Source organism: Aplysia californica, unplaced genomic scaffold (assembly GCF_000002075.1).
Source record: "Aplysia californica isolate F4 #8 unplaced genomic scaffold, AplCal3.0 scaffold00102, whole genome shotgun sequence".
In the NCBI taxonomy this organism is placed as follows: domain Eukaryota; kingdom Metazoa; phylum Mollusca; class Gastropoda; order Aplysiida; family Aplysiidae; genus Aplysia; species Aplysia californica.
Genome location: NW_004797372.1, coordinates 46,411 through 62,746, shown reverse-complemented (window position 1 = coordinate 62,746; position 16,336 = coordinate 46,411). Strand labels below are relative to the sequence as shown.

Here is a 16,336-nt window from a genome sequence, read left to right as displayed (position 1 = left end):
TCAAATAATATGATGTTTGTGCGTATGAGTGTATGTTTGTTTTGGGGATTTTTTTAAGTTAGTGTTTTATGGCGCTCGTAACCCCACAAGGTCAAATGAGCTGGCGGGATATACTAAACAATGTGTGTGTGAGTGTGCGTGTTTGTGTGTGTGTGTCAGTGAGAGAGAGAGAGAGAGAGAGAGAGAGAGAGAGAGTGTGTGTGTGTGTGTGTGTGTGTGTGTGTGTGTGTGTGTCTGTCGAGGAAGCGGATTGCCTGCGTCCATTGAGAGAGAGAGAGAGAGGGAGGGAGAGAGGGAGAGAGAGAGAGAGAGAGAGAGGCGGATACAGAGGGAAAGGGAAAAAGAGAGAGAGAGAGAGCCCAGTGGTTACTATGTTTGTGTGTGTGTCTGTCGAGGAAGCGGATTTCCTGCGTCCATTGAGAGAGAGAGAGAGAGAGGGAGGGAGGGAGGGAGAGAGAGAGATAGAGAGAGAGAGAGAGAGCCCAGTGGTTACTATGTTTGTATGTGCGTGTGTGTCTGTTGTGTCTCTCTGTTCTCAAACTTGTCACTCCCAGTGCAACATTGTGAGCGGGTGGTTGAAAGGTGCCACTGGTAAGCCCTACTTCTGTTCTTTGCCTCTATATTTGTCTACCTGGCTTACATTTTCCCTGTGGGTGGTTGGAGGGTGCTCTGGTGTGGTTTGCTTCTTCTTTTCTATCAAACGTCTATCGTCCTTTTCTCCCCTTCTTCTTCTTTATGTTTGTTACTCTCTTGTAACACCTCTAATCTTCTGGCGCTCATATGACCATATGCAGTGAGTTGCGAGTGCTGTAAAACCTCTACTAGTGGGTGGTTGGTGGGTGCTCTGGTGTGGTTTGCTCCTTCTTTCCTTAAAAAAATCTATCGTCTTTATCTCCCCTCCTTCTCTTTAGTGTTTGTTACTCTCTTGTAACAGCTCTAATCTTTTGGCGCTCAAATGACCTTGTGCAGTTGCGAGTGCCGTAAAACACTAATTAAAACTAACTAAACCTCTACTAAAGCCAAAAACAGTGTGAGTGGGGGGTTGAAAGGTGCCACTGGTAAGCCCTACTTCTGTTGTTCGCCTCTATATATTTGTCTACTTGGCGTATATTTTCCCTCTCACTAAATAACCCTTATAATATATTGTGTCCTTTTGCTTCTCTTTGCTCTAATAACCCCCAAAAAACAAGCAGTGGTGTGGACGGCTACTGGCACAGCACAGCCATCACAGAAGCGCGCAGCCGCCGGGAATTGCGGACCGTCTCTGGCAGCCTCTACCAGCTGAAGGGGAAAATCAATAAACTGTGTACGCTGGACAATGGTAAGGGCCAGACCCTTTCGCTGGTCATTTTGACGTCTCCACCAGTCTTGTGTTGATGTTCCTGTGTCCCGTCATGTACAATCAATGCCTTTCACCCCTGGCAGGGTATAGGCCACATACAAGCTCCTTCCATTTTTCTCTATCCTGGGCCATCCTTCCTCCTACCTCGTTCCAAGTGAGCTTCATCTCTCTCATGTCCCTTTCCACTCATCTCCTCCAAGTCTTTCGTGGCCTACCAACCCTTGCCTGGTGCTCCCTGTGAGTTCCATTGCAGTGACTGTCTTGTGATGTTTCCACTGGGCTTTCTGAAGGTGTGTCCCATCCAACGCCACTTTCTTAGTCCTATTTCTACTTCTATATCCTTTTGTCCTGCCCTTTCCCATAGCTCTTCGTTTCTTATTCTATCCTGCCACTTAATTCTAAGGATACTCCTCATACATTTGTTGATGAAAGTCTGGACTTTATTCAGCACGTCCCTCATGTACATGTACATATTCTAAACTGCTTCCCGGACACTACATGTGTGGCAATGTGGTGGAATCAGGCGCTCGTCAATTTTTTGGGTCATATGGAGTAATTGGTAAATCCTGTCCGTCTGCCTTGCTTCTGATGAAAAAAATATCCATTTATTTTGGATACAAGTCAAGATATTGGCGGTCGAAGGAGGTGGGGATCGCCTGGTTTAAGAGGTAAAATTAGGGAGAAAATGGCCTCCAAAGCTGAGTAATTTCCTTAGCTTGAGTCCGTGGAAACTGAAAAGTTACATCTTTTATGGCTTACACCTTTTCAACGTTTTTCAGTAAAATCCACGCAGAAATTTGTTCTTTAATGAGCATGGAAGGTTTTGATCCAAAAAAGAAAAATTCAATAAAAATTCCCAAACCTGCAGAAAAATGCTTTCATTATTTTGATGAGCGCCTGATTTCATCACGCTGCCTCACATATGTGTACATGGTTATTGGCATTTTCTGTGTTCCTTTTTTTGACACACCACATGTTTTTGTATCCACCATTTACAGGTTTTTAAAGTACATCCTCCTCTCCCCCCCCCCCCCCCCCCCCCCCTCTCTTTCTCTCTCTCTCTCTCCCCCCCCCTTCATCCCACGATCCCTGGTACACCTGTTTTAATGTCCCAGTTGTAGTTCTTGGTGCCCTCCCCCTCCTCCTTCATGGGTGGTTGGCGGGTGCTCCGGTGTGGTTTGCTTCTTCTTTCCTATCAAACATCTGTTGTCCTTTTCTTTTCTCCTTCTTTTTGTGTGTGTTTGTTACTCTCTTGTAACACCTCTAATCTTCGGCACTTGTATGACCTTATTGTGTTGCAAGTGCCGTAAAACGCTTACTAAAACAACCCTCCTTCCATCCCTACCCCCAACCCATGTACATGTTTTTATGATGAACTCGCTGACTTCACCTCAATGTCCTATTCATGAACCGAATGAAATGTCCTAACTGACATCGTCCTGATGTCCTGTTCATGAAGCCACTGACCTCGTCCTTATGTCCTAACTTTCCTGACTAATGTCCTGACTTTCCTGACTCTAAAGTCCTAACATTCCTGACTCTAATGTCTTAACTTTCCTGACTCTAAAGTCCTAACTTTCCTGACTCTAAAGTCCTAACATTCCTGACTCTAATGTCTTAACTTTCCTGACTCTAAAGTCCTAACTTTCCTGACTCTAAAGTCCTAACATTCCTGACTCTAATGTCTTAACTTTCCTGACTCTAAAGTCCTAACTTTCCTGACTCAAATGGCCTAACTGACCGGATCCTAATGACCTAAACCCCCTGGGGCGGTGCTACTGACTGAAGTGTCTTTAGGCCATTCCTAAAGGGGGGACATTAATATCTCGAGTTATTATGCACAGTAGAATTATAATTGTAAATGGGCTGATTCATCAATGTCATGCTCATAACTGTGCCTGACCTGCAACAGGGAACTGCTGCTTTTTATTTCCTAATCCTTACTATTGTCATTTTTCCACTACTTCTTTTGTGTGTTTGTCTCACTATTTCCGAGGTGCCTTGATAGTTGAAGCAGACTTTGTGCTGTTGAAGCTATAGAGGTGAGCAGAGTTCGTCTGATTCCCTGTAAAGACTTCTCTGTTGACATCCACCCCTTGGTGCTCATATGACCTTATGCGGTTGCGAGCGCCGTAAAACCTCTACTAACAACAAACCTAATGACCTATTGATGAACTCACTGACCCTGGCCTGTTCTGCTTTGTAACATGCAGGTTTTCCCAAAGAAGTGGTTGTGGCTTTCTCTCATGGTTTCCCCAAAGACTGGAGAGACCTTGTGGACAAGTATTACAGCAGTCTTGAAGACAGGTATGAGAAGACATTTAAGACAGATGTGAGAAGACATTTAAGACAGGTATGAGAAGACATTTAAGACAGATGTGAGAAGACATTTAAGACAGATGTGAGAAGACATTTAAGACAGGTGTGAGAAGACATTTAAGTCGAGTAGAAGAGAACATTGAGAGCAGGTCCCGGTATAGGAACAAATTTAAGAACATGTTAACGAAGGCATTTAAGACAGATGTGAGACGACATGTATGAGAAGGCATTTAAGACTGGTATTATAAGATGTTAAAGACTGTTTTACAGAAGATTGGTATACTTAAGACCTAATTTACTTTACTTTACTTTTCTGATCCAGCGGCCATTTGGGTTCTAGCCCTTCGGTCTGTCGATATGGCAAAGAATTTACAGGTTTTAATCTTAAGACCTGAAAACAGTTTTATGGAAGAAGAGTATACTGATGACATTGAAGACGGGCGTTTGAGGATATTTTAGACAAATAAAAAGACATTTAAGACAAGTATATGAAGCCCACGTGGGACGCTGACTGTTAAAAACAATCAGGAAACGACAAATGCAGTTTTTGGGACACTTGAATAGACGTAAAGGTCTTGAACATCTAGCTGTCAATGGCAAAATTGAAGGCAAATGAGGCAGGGGTAGGAACAGAACAACCTACTTGGGGAACCTAAACAGAACTCTAACGGGGAAAGACCAGGGAAACATAGCTTTTTTTTAAGAGCATCCGAGCAAAGGCATGGATGGAGAACCATGATCGCTGATGTCTGTCGCAGATCTGGCACTGGATGATATAAAGACAATGAAGACAGGTAAGCAAAGACATTAAAGACAGGCATAAGAAGACATTTGAGACAAGTATGCGAAGACAGGTATGAGGAGACATTTAAGACAGCTTTACTGAGCCATTTCAGATTGATGCGAAAAGGCATCTTCAGTTTAGTGCTTAGTGTACCATTTCCGATTTTCCATGTAGCTTGTTACCTAATCCTAATAATAATAAATAAATAGCATTTGTATAGCGCATGTCCCTGCTCAACAGCAGGCTCTATGCGCTTCACACTATATTGTTACCCCAGCAGACCATAGAACACTCCGAAACATTCTCAGCTTCCCGGGAAGCATACAGTGCAAGCAGCTGATTAAGCGCTCAAACACTAACAAACTGACTTGGTCTTTCGCTGTCTATAGCCGGGTACCCATTCCCACCTGGGTGAAGTGAGGAAAATTCGTGTAAAGTGCCTTTCCCAAGGACACGACGTCGGGCCCCTGACAGGATTCGAACCCGTGACCTTACGGTTGCGAGTCCGAGAGCCTAACCACTAGACCACCGACGCCTCTGTATAGTTTTCTTGTGTACGTTCAACATTTTGTTGTACCGTCTTCATTTTACCGGTGGGTGGTTGGCGGGTGCTATGGTGTGCTTTGCTTTTTCTTTCCTATCAAACATCTATCGTCCTTATCTCTCCATCTTTTTTATGTTTGTTACTCTCTTGTAACACCTCTAATCTTTGGCACTTATATATGACCTTATTGTGTTACATGGGCCGTAAAACTCTTGCTAAAACTAAACTCATTTTACCGTGCAGTTCACCATCTCGGCTCACCATGTTTTTCTATCATACTCCAGTCGGAAGTGTAGTTTGCCATCTATAGTATACTGTTTATTTTACCTTGTACTGTTTTACAGTTCAGTACCTGTAAACCTAGTTCTGCTTTCTGTGCAGTTTAACCATCTCCATTTTATAGTGTAGTTTACTGTCTCCATCTGTTTACCACTGGCAGTTGACGGTTTGCTTCTCTGTCTTTAGTTTAGTTTAGGTTGAAAGTTACCTAACTCAAGTTTTTCGTGTATTTTACCTTTTGCATTTTACCTTGTTGTTATCTCTCTTTCACAGTGTAATTTATCATCTTCAGTTTACCGTGTAGTTTACCACATACTGTTTACCATGGGTTTTTTGTTGTTGTTTTTTTAAAAACCTATCCAGTTTATTGTGTAGGTTACCATAGACTGTTTTTTTTTTTTTTTTTTTTTTTCTTTTTCAAAACATTTCCAGTTTATTGTGTAGGTTACCATGGACTTTTAAAAATATTTTTACATTTTTTAAAACCATCTCCAGTCTATCATTTACCTCATTTTGTATAGTGTACTATCTCCAGTTTTATGTAGGTTATCATGTGCTGTTTACTGTCTGTGGTCCCTGCATCTACGTCTTGGTGGGTGGTAGGCGGGTGCTCTGGTGTGGTTTGCTTCTTTTTTCCTATCAAACATCTATCGTGTTTATCTCCCCTCCTTCTTTTTTGTGTTTGTTACTCTCTTGTAACACTTCTAATCTTCAGCACTTATATGACCTTATTGTGTTGCAAGTGCCGTGAAACCCTCACTAAAACTAAATCTACGTCTTGTGTTTGCTGTTTCAGCATCTCAGTAGATATGGAACTGCTTGGCGGCCGCGCAAAGAAACTCCTGGCTCGGAGGAGGTCGAAGGCAGTCGCTAAGGGGAGGTCAACAGAAGTGAATCCTCTGGATCAGATCTCTAGTGAGTTAACCCCCTGGGTTAGGATGAAAGTGACGGTGGTAAAGGTGGTTTGGTTCAATAATATGTGCCACGACCTGGTAGAATCAGGTGCTCATCAATTTTTGAGCATGTGGAATTATTGGTATCATCTTAAAACTAGTTCAATTGTCTTGCTATCTGTGAAAAAAATGCTCATCTATCTTGAACAGAAGTCAAGATATTTGAGATCGAAGAAGGTGGGGTCGAATGGTTTCAAAGGAAGGATTAGCGAGAAAATGGCCTCCAAAGTTTGGTTATTTCCTTAGCTGGATAGTCTGTGGAAACTGAAAACTTACATTTTTGTGCCTTTGATCAACATTTTTCTGTAAAATCCACCCAGAAATGTGTTCTTAATTGGACAACAATGGTGTAAAGCGAAAAAATAAAAATTCTATAAAAACTACCAAACTGGCAGAAAAATGCCAGTTTCTTCAATTTAATTATTTTGACGAGCGCCTGATTTCACCACGCTGCCTCACATATATAGTCTCTCAACTTGATGATGTAGTCTTTTGACTTAGTGATATTGTTACATGACTGACTGGCAGTGATATGGTTTCATGTTTTAGTGATAAGACAAATGAGTTGATGATATAGTCACCTGTTTTTGAGAACAGTCTCATGGTTTGATGGCAGATTCACAAGATTTGGTGATAAGAGTCACATGACTCGGTGATATTGTTACATTAGCTGGGCCCCCTTTCGATGAAACGAATCATGAGTGCATTAACGTAAACTGAAAGTCATTGGCCTACTCTTTTGACTCTCTGCTGGAATGGAGCAATATATCTTGAGAGAAAAGTGACACGTGTGTTTCCAAGTTGCCAAACATTATATAACAGATGTGTAGATTGATTCTCTATTTGGCTTTCGTGGAACAATACAGATGTAAAGATTGTGATTCTCTATTCGGCTTTCGTGGTACAATAGAGATGTATAGATTGATTCTCTATTTGGCTTTCGTGGTACAATAGAGATGTATAGATTGATTCTCTATTTGGCTTTCGTGGTACAATACAGATGTATAGATTGATTCTCATACCTGCCAACCCTACAGAAAAAATCGGTAGATCACCGACTTTTGGGTCAAACTACCGATCCACCGATTTTGAGATGAAGCCACCGACTTCGGGATTCAGCAGGGTGACTGCCAGGCCCCGGGAATTACCCGGGAATTTGAGAAAGTTATAGAATATTTCAAAACCAAATCCAATAACGCCCGTAAGTTCATTTTTGCCGATCGCGATTGTGATTCATTTGGCTCCCTTGAGAGTATGTTTCTTCACGCAGACAGGCGGCTATGGTGGCAAGCGGGTGTGATACCGACGTTTGATCGGGATAATCAAGATATACTTTCACTTTCGTTACCACCTAGAAATTTGCTGGTAGTAGCTGTGCCGTCACTTGTGAAAAAAAAAAAAGAAAAGAAAAAAAAGTTATAGTTATACAAGCGTCTTGTCGGGTTCGCCATTGTGACCGGTCAATGAACTTGCGCGTTCCATCACATTGTGAGCACCGGCACTTGTAGGGGTCACCAAAGTTCATTCAAAGTCTGAGCGCTGCATAGTATAGGCCTCCGGAATGGGGGGAGGATTATTTTTTTTCGGGGGAGGGGGGGTGGGGTTGAAGGCAACACCAGGGGACAAAAACTGAACTTGGAAGCAAATTTTAGTATTCTAAATTTTTGATTACCACTAGATCTAGATCTAGAAAACTCTCTGCAAAACGCGTGTTGGTGCAGGCCTTGTGTGGACTCGGGATCCGTCATACTCTTTCCTTGTAAACTCTGCAAAGACAAAAGGCCAAGGCTAGGCCTAAGTCATCCAAGGCCCACCTTTTCTTCATCTTTTCTTCTTTGCTTCTGGTTTTTTTTTTTGGGGGGGGGGGGGGGTTGGTTTCATTTGTGTGTGTGCGTGCAGGTATGAATAGGACAGGAACTGCACCAACTACTAATAGGGTAAATGCCTCTGGTAGTTTTCATATTTGCCTTTTTGTTGTTGTTCTTTTTGTCATTTTCTACATTTGTTGGAAGTCGCAAACACAATCATGCATATGCATATTTGATGTGGGTCCAAAAAAAATATTGATAAGGGTCCCAAATTAAGTATGCGACAAGAGGTAATATAGCCTACTACAGATTGTTTAGGTCAACTACAGATTTTTGGACAAAAATTTGCGTCCAACTACAGATTTTGGCCCAGGCAATGTTGGCAGGTATGGATTCTCTATTTGGCTTTCGTGGTACAATACAGATGTATAGATTGATTCTCTATTCGGCTTTCGTGGTACAATACAGATGTATAGATTGATTCTCTATTCGGCTTTCGTGGTACAATAGAGATGTATAGATTGATTCTCTATTCGGCTTTCGTGGTACAATAGAGATGTATAGATTAATTCTCTATTCGGCTTTCGTGGTGGTACACTTCAGGAATTCAAAGGTGTGGAAACAGTGCGCACGGCTTGTGAACGGAAACCTCAATTGTTTACATGGCGTCTTAGAAGATGGACTTTCCCAAGAATAGATCCAAGTGAAACTAATGAAAAACTGAAAATTAAACTACAGTGACTTCACACACCTCAATAAAACTGTGCACCCTTTAAATAATTCTGAACCGCTATTAATTTTTTCAAATTCGAAACTTAAGTGGTTGGGAAGTTTTAGGTGGCCAGAGTCAAGGACCTTCACAAATATAATATGTATAGACGACTTAAAGATTTAGTGAGCTGACTTATTAATATGATGATATGACTGACTCATGAATTCATATGACTTACTGATATGTTCACAGGACACAGTGATTTTTTCACACTTGGCTAGTAATAATATAGTCTTATGGCTTTACTACTGATAAACTGACTTGACACGCTGATGTAGTAAAAACATTATATGACGTGGTCACAGTACTTGGAAAAAAAGATACTGATTTTGGGGTAGATGTTAATTTTGAGGCAATACATTGATTTTGAGGTAATACATTGATTTTGAGGTAGCATGTTAATTTTGAGGTAATACATTGATTTTGAGGTAATACATTGATTTTGAGGTAGCATGTTAATTTTGAGGTAATACATTGATTTTGAGGTAGCGTGTTATTTTTGAGGTAATACATTGATTTTGAGGTAGCGTGTTATTTTTGAGGTAATACATTGATTTTGAGGTAGCGTGTTATTTTTGAGGTAATACATTGATTTTGAGGTAGCATGTTAATTTTGAGGTGGCATGTTAATTTTGATGTAGTATATTGAGTAAGAACAGTGGATAGATGATAAGTGCGGACATTTGGAGGGCTCCAGTGGTAGGTCCTACTTTTTTACTTTCTCTCTTATGTTTCTGCCTTTGTGGGGTCTTTTTTAGCACTAAATGCCTGTTCTAGTGTCCCTGTCATTGTGTCAATATGCTCTTCTGTGTTTGTGGTAAAGCGGTCAGGCGTTTCATCGTCGCATGCAACCCGGGGATTCATTTCAATTCTCTTGTGGGGAGAATTTTTGTCGAGTATCTCGGTCTTTCTGCTGGAACGTTGGAGGCGTAAAAACACTTACATTATTCCCTCCCCCCCCCCGGGCGGTGCTACTTAATGAAGTGTCTTTAGGCTATTCCCAAAGGGGGGACATTAACATCTCGAATTTTTATGCACAGCAAAATTGTAATTGTAATGGGCTGATTCATCAATGTCATGCTCATAACTGTGCTCGAACTGCAACAGGGAACTGCTGCTTTTTCTTTCCTAAACTATCATCATTTTTCTCTACTTCTTTTATATGTTTGTCACTTTCTTGTGATCTGCTATTTCCAGGGTGCCTTGATAGTCGAAGCAGACTTTGTGCTGTTGAAGCGAGAGAGGTGAGCAGAGTAAATCTGATTCCCTGTAAGGAATTCTCTTTTGACATCCACCCCTTGGCGCTCATATGACCTTGTGCAGTTGCGAGCGCCGTAAAACCTCTAGTGATACTAAACTAAATACTCACATTAACCCTCCAAATGTTGATGTCCAGTATACATACGTACTACTTCCTGAAATTGTAAAGGTTTATAGCATTTACTTGCTTGGTTTGACTGTTCTCAAGCATTTTCCAATATAATGTGATGAAATCATGCAAGTTCCCCTGACACCACAAGCTATTTGTTCCCGACACTTGGAGGGTTATAGACATTGAATATTTTTTTCCAAACCACTCGGAACTCTAAACAATGATTGTGACACGTCTTTAGTCTCTGCTCGTCTCTTCCGTGCCCAGTTCTGACGGCGGCGCGCGTCATCAAGCGGGAGAGTTCCCCAGAAGACCTGACCTTGACCCGGAGTGGACGGCGTTCCCTGCCGCCCCTGGCCAGCTGGCTAGGTCAGACGTACTCTGTGGTGCCGGGCACCAACAAGGTCAAGGTCACGTTTGACACGGACACGGCAGAGAGGGCCCTCACGGCGGAGACCAGACACATCCTTCGTCTGCCAAAGGTAGGTCAGTTCACCACGGCCTCGTGGGTGGTTGAAGGGCGTCACTGGTGGGTTCATCTTCTGTTTTTTTTCCTCTGTTGCTCCCGTTTGTCCATCTGCCCTGCTTTTTCCCTGCTTCCCAAGATGATTGTTGCCGTGTCGGTGGTTGGCGGGTGCTCTGGTGTGGTTTGCTTCTTCTTCTTTCCTATCAAACATCTGTAGTCCTTATCTCCCCTTCTTTTTTATGTTTGTTATTCTCTTGCAACACCTCTAATCTTCTGGCGCTCATATGACGTTATATAGTTGCGAACGCCGTAAAACCTCTACTAAAACTAAAAAACTGATTGTTGCCGTGTCGGTGGGCATGTTTTGGACCAGCTTTGCACCCAGAGACGGGCGATTTTGGGTCAACTTTGAAAGTCCGCCATTTTTTTCCCTTTTAGTATTTTTGAAAGTCTGTTTTCACTATCTACACCTTCAACATTTGGACTTTGCCTTAGATCTAACCTAATTCCTAATTTGCCTGGATATATTCCTACAAAAGTGGTTTATGAGACCCTAGAATTTCTTTTTCTCCCTCTAAGTTGACAGTGGAGAAATGCAGAAACAAACAAGATCAAGTTACAACACAACTATGACGCAGCTAAAAACACATCACAACACAATTTACAGTCCCAATTACTGTGAAGAAATAGTTCCAGTCACTGTGAATAGTCGTTCTTTGTGTGGTACTCTTCGAAGATCCGTGTTCTTTGTCGCCTCGACTACCTTCCCAAATCGCCACTGAAAATTACAAAAAACAACGCTGTACAGTCAAGGGTTGATAAATAAATGCAAAATAATTTCCGTAATTTCCTGTCTGTCTTACTTTCTCCCAGCAATGAATAACTCATCTCTCTGTTGATCTATTTCATGATCATGTGGCGTCTGTGCCACTGACTGAACAATGCTACACGGTGTGTGTGTGTGTGTGTGTGTGCGTGCGTGCGTGTTCAGTCAATAACGCACACAATGTTCAGTCAGTAACACACGTTACATAACATTTTGTCAGGAGCATTGACAGGCGATGTAACAATGTTCAGGTGGCAACAAAACACACACTGAGCAACAATCTCCTGTTAGCAACGGTGTGTGTGTGTGTGTGTGTGTGTGGGTGTGTGTGTTACTGACTGAACATTGTGTGCGTTATTGACTGAACATTGTGTGTGTGTTACTGACTGAACATAGTGTGTGTTACTGACTGAACATTGTGTGTGTTACTGACTGAACATTATTACACCATGTATGTGTTGCTGACTGAACAGTGGATGGTTGGCGGGTGCTCTGGTGTGGTTTGCTTCTTCTTTCCTATCAAACATCTATTGTTCCCTTTCTCCCCTTCTTCTTTTTTATGTTTGTTACTCTCGTGTAACACCTCTAATCTTCTGGGGCTCATATGACCTTATGCAGTTGCGAGCAAAACCTCTACTGAAACTAAAAAAACTGACTGAACAATGACATACCATGTGTGTGTAACTAACTTATCAATGACATACCATGGGTGTGTTACTAACTTATCAATGACATACCATGTGTGTGTTACTGACTTATCAATGACATACCATGTGTGTGTTACTGACTTATCAATGACATACCATGTGTGTGTTACTGACTTATCAATGACATACCATGTGTGTGTTACTAACTTATCAATGACATACCATGTGTGTGTTACTAACTTATCAATGACATACCATGTGTGTGTTACTGACTTGTCAATGACATACCATGTGTGTGTTACTAACTTGTCAATGATATACCATGTGTGTGTTACTGACTTATCAATGACATACCATGTGTGTGTTACTAACTTGTCAATGATATACCATGTGTGTGTTACTGATTGAACAATGACATACCATGTGTGTGTTACTAACTTGTCAATGACATACCATGTGTGTGTTACTGACTTATCAATGACTTACCACGTGTGTGTTACTAACTTGTCAATGACATACCATGTGTGTGTTACTGACTTATCAATGACATACCATGTGTGTGTTACTGACTTGTCAATGACATACCATGTGTGTGTTACTAACTTGTCAATGATATACTATGTCTGCTTCAGTGGTCCCAGAGGAGCTTACTGCACAAGAGCCTGTCGCGGAGTCTCTCTGCCCTGTCACCCACCTCGCCGTCTGCTGGCCGCCTCTCCACAGCACCTGAGTTGACTGCTGGCCAGGTGACTCCGGCCAGCTCTGTGTCCTCCAAAAGCAACGGCAAATCTCGTGACTCGGGCATCAGCGGCGTTGTGGAGCTCCACGCCAATGGTCAGAGTGTTTCCAGCGGGCGACAAGGGGAGGGCTTCCAGTCTCCCAAACACTCTTCTCCTCGTGTTGCGGGGCCAGGTTCTGGTTCGGCGCATGCCACCCCTCCCGGGCCCCTCGCTGATGGGAAGACGGGGAGACCGTCTTGTTCTGGCAAATCTCGGCTTGGGGTTACAAAACGATCATTAACCCACAAGAAGGAGTGGATTGGCAAAAAGTCGTGTAGCAAAAACTCAAGCAGCAAGGAGTCGCAGTCAAATTGCAAAGAGTCGCGCGGCAAAAAGTCCCATGGCAAGGGATCACTTGGTAAAGAGTCACATGACAAAAAGTCGTGCGGCAAGTTGCCAGAGTCACATGGGAAAGAGTTATGCAGCGAAGAATCGCCTGGCACAGAGTCACAGGAGACCAGACCTAGCAGAAACACGTCAGCTTCCAAATCCAAGTCCAAATCTAAAACGAGCAAAACCAGCAAAGCGTCTTTGAAAGCGGTTGGTAAAGCAGCCGGTTGTGACACGGGAGACAAAGAGAACGTTGATGTGTTGTCGGCGGGGGGCGAGACTCTAAATGCGCCTGCTGCAGACAAAAGTTGTCCACCAAACGGCTCTGCGGGCAAAAGAGCTCGCCGCCTTGCCGCGGTGATGGCGGGGGACAAATTCAGGGAGATTTTTACCCCTAGTAATCCGACCAGGGGGAAGGCAGATGTGCTCCCTGATCATCCGGTCCCGGGGAAGAAGAGGACGCGACGTGAGGAAAAGGCCCGACCGCTGGATGCTGCCCCGGCAAAGGGGAGGAGGGAAAAGAAATGGGATGAGCGTGCTGTGGGTGATGGGAGTGGAGAGGCTGACGTTGGAAATGTGGGCAGGAAGAGGAGGAAGCTGGACAGCTCGGATGGGGCTCGTGCTCGGGCATGGACTGGGAAGGATAAGACGCTGGTGCGCCACAGGTGAGTGAATAGGTGCCATCCAGTGAGGTATATCGATTTTACCACAGGTGACACGTTACACGCAAGTAATACATTACACACAGGTAATACATTACACACAGGTAATACATTACACACAGGTAATACATTACACGCAGGTGAAATGTTGTGTACAGATTCGAGGACTGCCAAGTAAACTATGGTAGGTCATGTTTTTCAAATTTTACAGGAGAGACAGAAAACTGATTTTCCTGAAGCTTTTTGGGTGGATAAACTTCATTTTCTTAAGGGAGCCTACAAATGCCATGACAGACATTAGGCTCCCTTATTGACACATCTGACACATCATACACAGCGACACATCTGACACATCGTACACATCTGACACATCATACACAGCGACACATCTGACACATCGTACACATCTGACACATCATACACATCTGACACATCATACACATCTGACACATCATACACATCTGACACATCATACTCATCTGACACATACACAGCGACACATTGTACACAGCTGACACATTGTACACGGAGACACATTGTACACAGCGACACATCATACACAGCGACACATCATACACATCTGACACATCATACACAGCAACACATTGTACACAGCGACACATTGTACACAGCTGACACATTGTACATAGAGACACATTGTACACAGCGACACATTTTACACAGAGACACATTGTACACAGTGACAAATTGTACTCAGAGACACATTGTACACAGAGACACATTGTACACAGAGACACATTGTACACAGACACATCATACACAGAGTAGACCTGCATGTTTGCCGACAATCGTCTGAAATCCGACAATCGCGACCCCGACCCGCGAGCCGGCTGATGCTATGGCTAGGCCCACCTGTATTAGTCAATGTGCGAAGTGCGAGTCCTGGCCGACTGCCAGCGACCCCTTTTTCTCCCGTCGGCTTTGTCGGCACTTTCGTTTTCGTGCCGACCTCCGACTACCGACGTCGGCGTTTCCGACATAATTGTCGGAACCTGAGTGGAAATACGAATACGAAAAAGTACGACGACTTAAATTATCTACTTTCAGTTGCTTGCTCGAGCGGCCATTTTGAATTTCGTTCATTTACTGATTGTTCAGATCATGTGGATTCTTTCAAGTACGACTCACTTGTTCTACTCTAGATCTAGATTTATAGATCATTATAGACCTCAATGGAGGATTCATATTCCAATTCTATTGTGTCAAACCTTATTATAGGTTGTGCTGTAATATTAATGTTGGTAAAACGCATTTTATCAGGTGCGTGAATTATTTACTTAAAATAAAGATCTAATCTAGAATCTAGACCCCTAGACTCAGCTGAGTCCCTCTCTTCGGAATCGGATGCGGATTTCTCGTTCAAGGCCTAGATTTTAGATCTATTCCTATTCACTTGTTCTACTAGATCTAGATCTAGATTTATTTAGATCACTGAGATCTAGATTCTGTATGGAGGATTCATAGATCTTTATCCAATTCTATTGTATCGAACTCTTTAGCAATGTAGGCCATATTATTTTTATTATTATAAATGCTCCTTGTTTGTTTTGGAGTTTGCTTATTTCTTTCTTTTTTTTTAAATTTTTTTTTTTTTACTTGTGGTGGCCTTTTTACATGAGGGCCGTTGCAGGTTCTTTTTTGGGTTAGGCCTAGGGATAGGCTGATAGGGTTTGGGTTAGGGTTAGGTCTCTTCTTTATTGTGTTTGTTTGGGTGGTCGCTCGTTACTCGGAAATCCTTCCTTTTATGACACCCACACTTTAAAAGCTCTAAGTCTAAAGTTATGAGGGGGGGGTGCGCAAAATTTTCAGACAATCTGGTTGAGGCTCACATGCAGGTCTAACAGAGACACATTGTACACGGAGACACATTGTACACAGACACATCATACACAGAGACACATTGTACGTCTGACACATTGTACACATAGACACATTTTGCACAGTGACAAATTGTACACGGAGACACATTGTACACAGCGACACATTGTACACAGTGACAGATTGTACATACTCAGAGACACATCTGACACATCATACACAGGGACACATTGGACACAGAGACACATTGTACACAGTTGACACATTGTATCCTGGTGACGTGGGTGGTTGGAGGGTACCACTTGTAAGTCCTACTTAAAAAAAAAAAATACTTTGGTGTTGTAGTTCCTGTCACTGAAACAAAAACATGTGACCCAAGTACTGTACAGTCAAACCTGCATAGGTAGGAGAGGGAGAGATGTGTATCAGTATCAAGGGTAGGGCACAGGGCAGACGGGGTAGAGAAGACACATGATAGATGGGGTAGAGAAGACACATGATAGATGGGGTAGAGAAGACACATGATGGATGGGGTAGTGAAAACACATGATGGATGGGGTAGTGAAAACACATGATGGATGGGGTAGTGAAAACACATGATGGATGGGGTAGTG

The 16,336-nt window shown here is 42.8% G+C and overlaps 1 protein-coding gene across 1 annotated transcript in view; it reads left to right on the top strand.

Moving 5' to 3' along the window:
* The window catches only part of LOC101859922, a 43,852-nt gene that overhangs the window by 13,507 nt on the left and 14,009 nt on the right, over nt 1-16,336 (top strand). Inside the window, exons 7-11 of the mRNA XM_035968979.1 lie at nt 1,194-1,321; nt 3,556-3,649; nt 6,065-6,183; nt 10,441-10,655; nt 12,745-13,886. Of these exons, the coding sequence (XP_035824872.1) occupies nt 1,194-1,321; nt 3,556-3,649; nt 6,065-6,183; nt 10,441-10,655; nt 12,745-13,886 (1,698 nt within the window). The remainder of the gene's footprint in view (nt 1-1,193; nt 1,322-3,555; nt 3,650-6,064; nt 6,184-10,440; nt 10,656-12,744; nt 13,887-16,336) is intronic.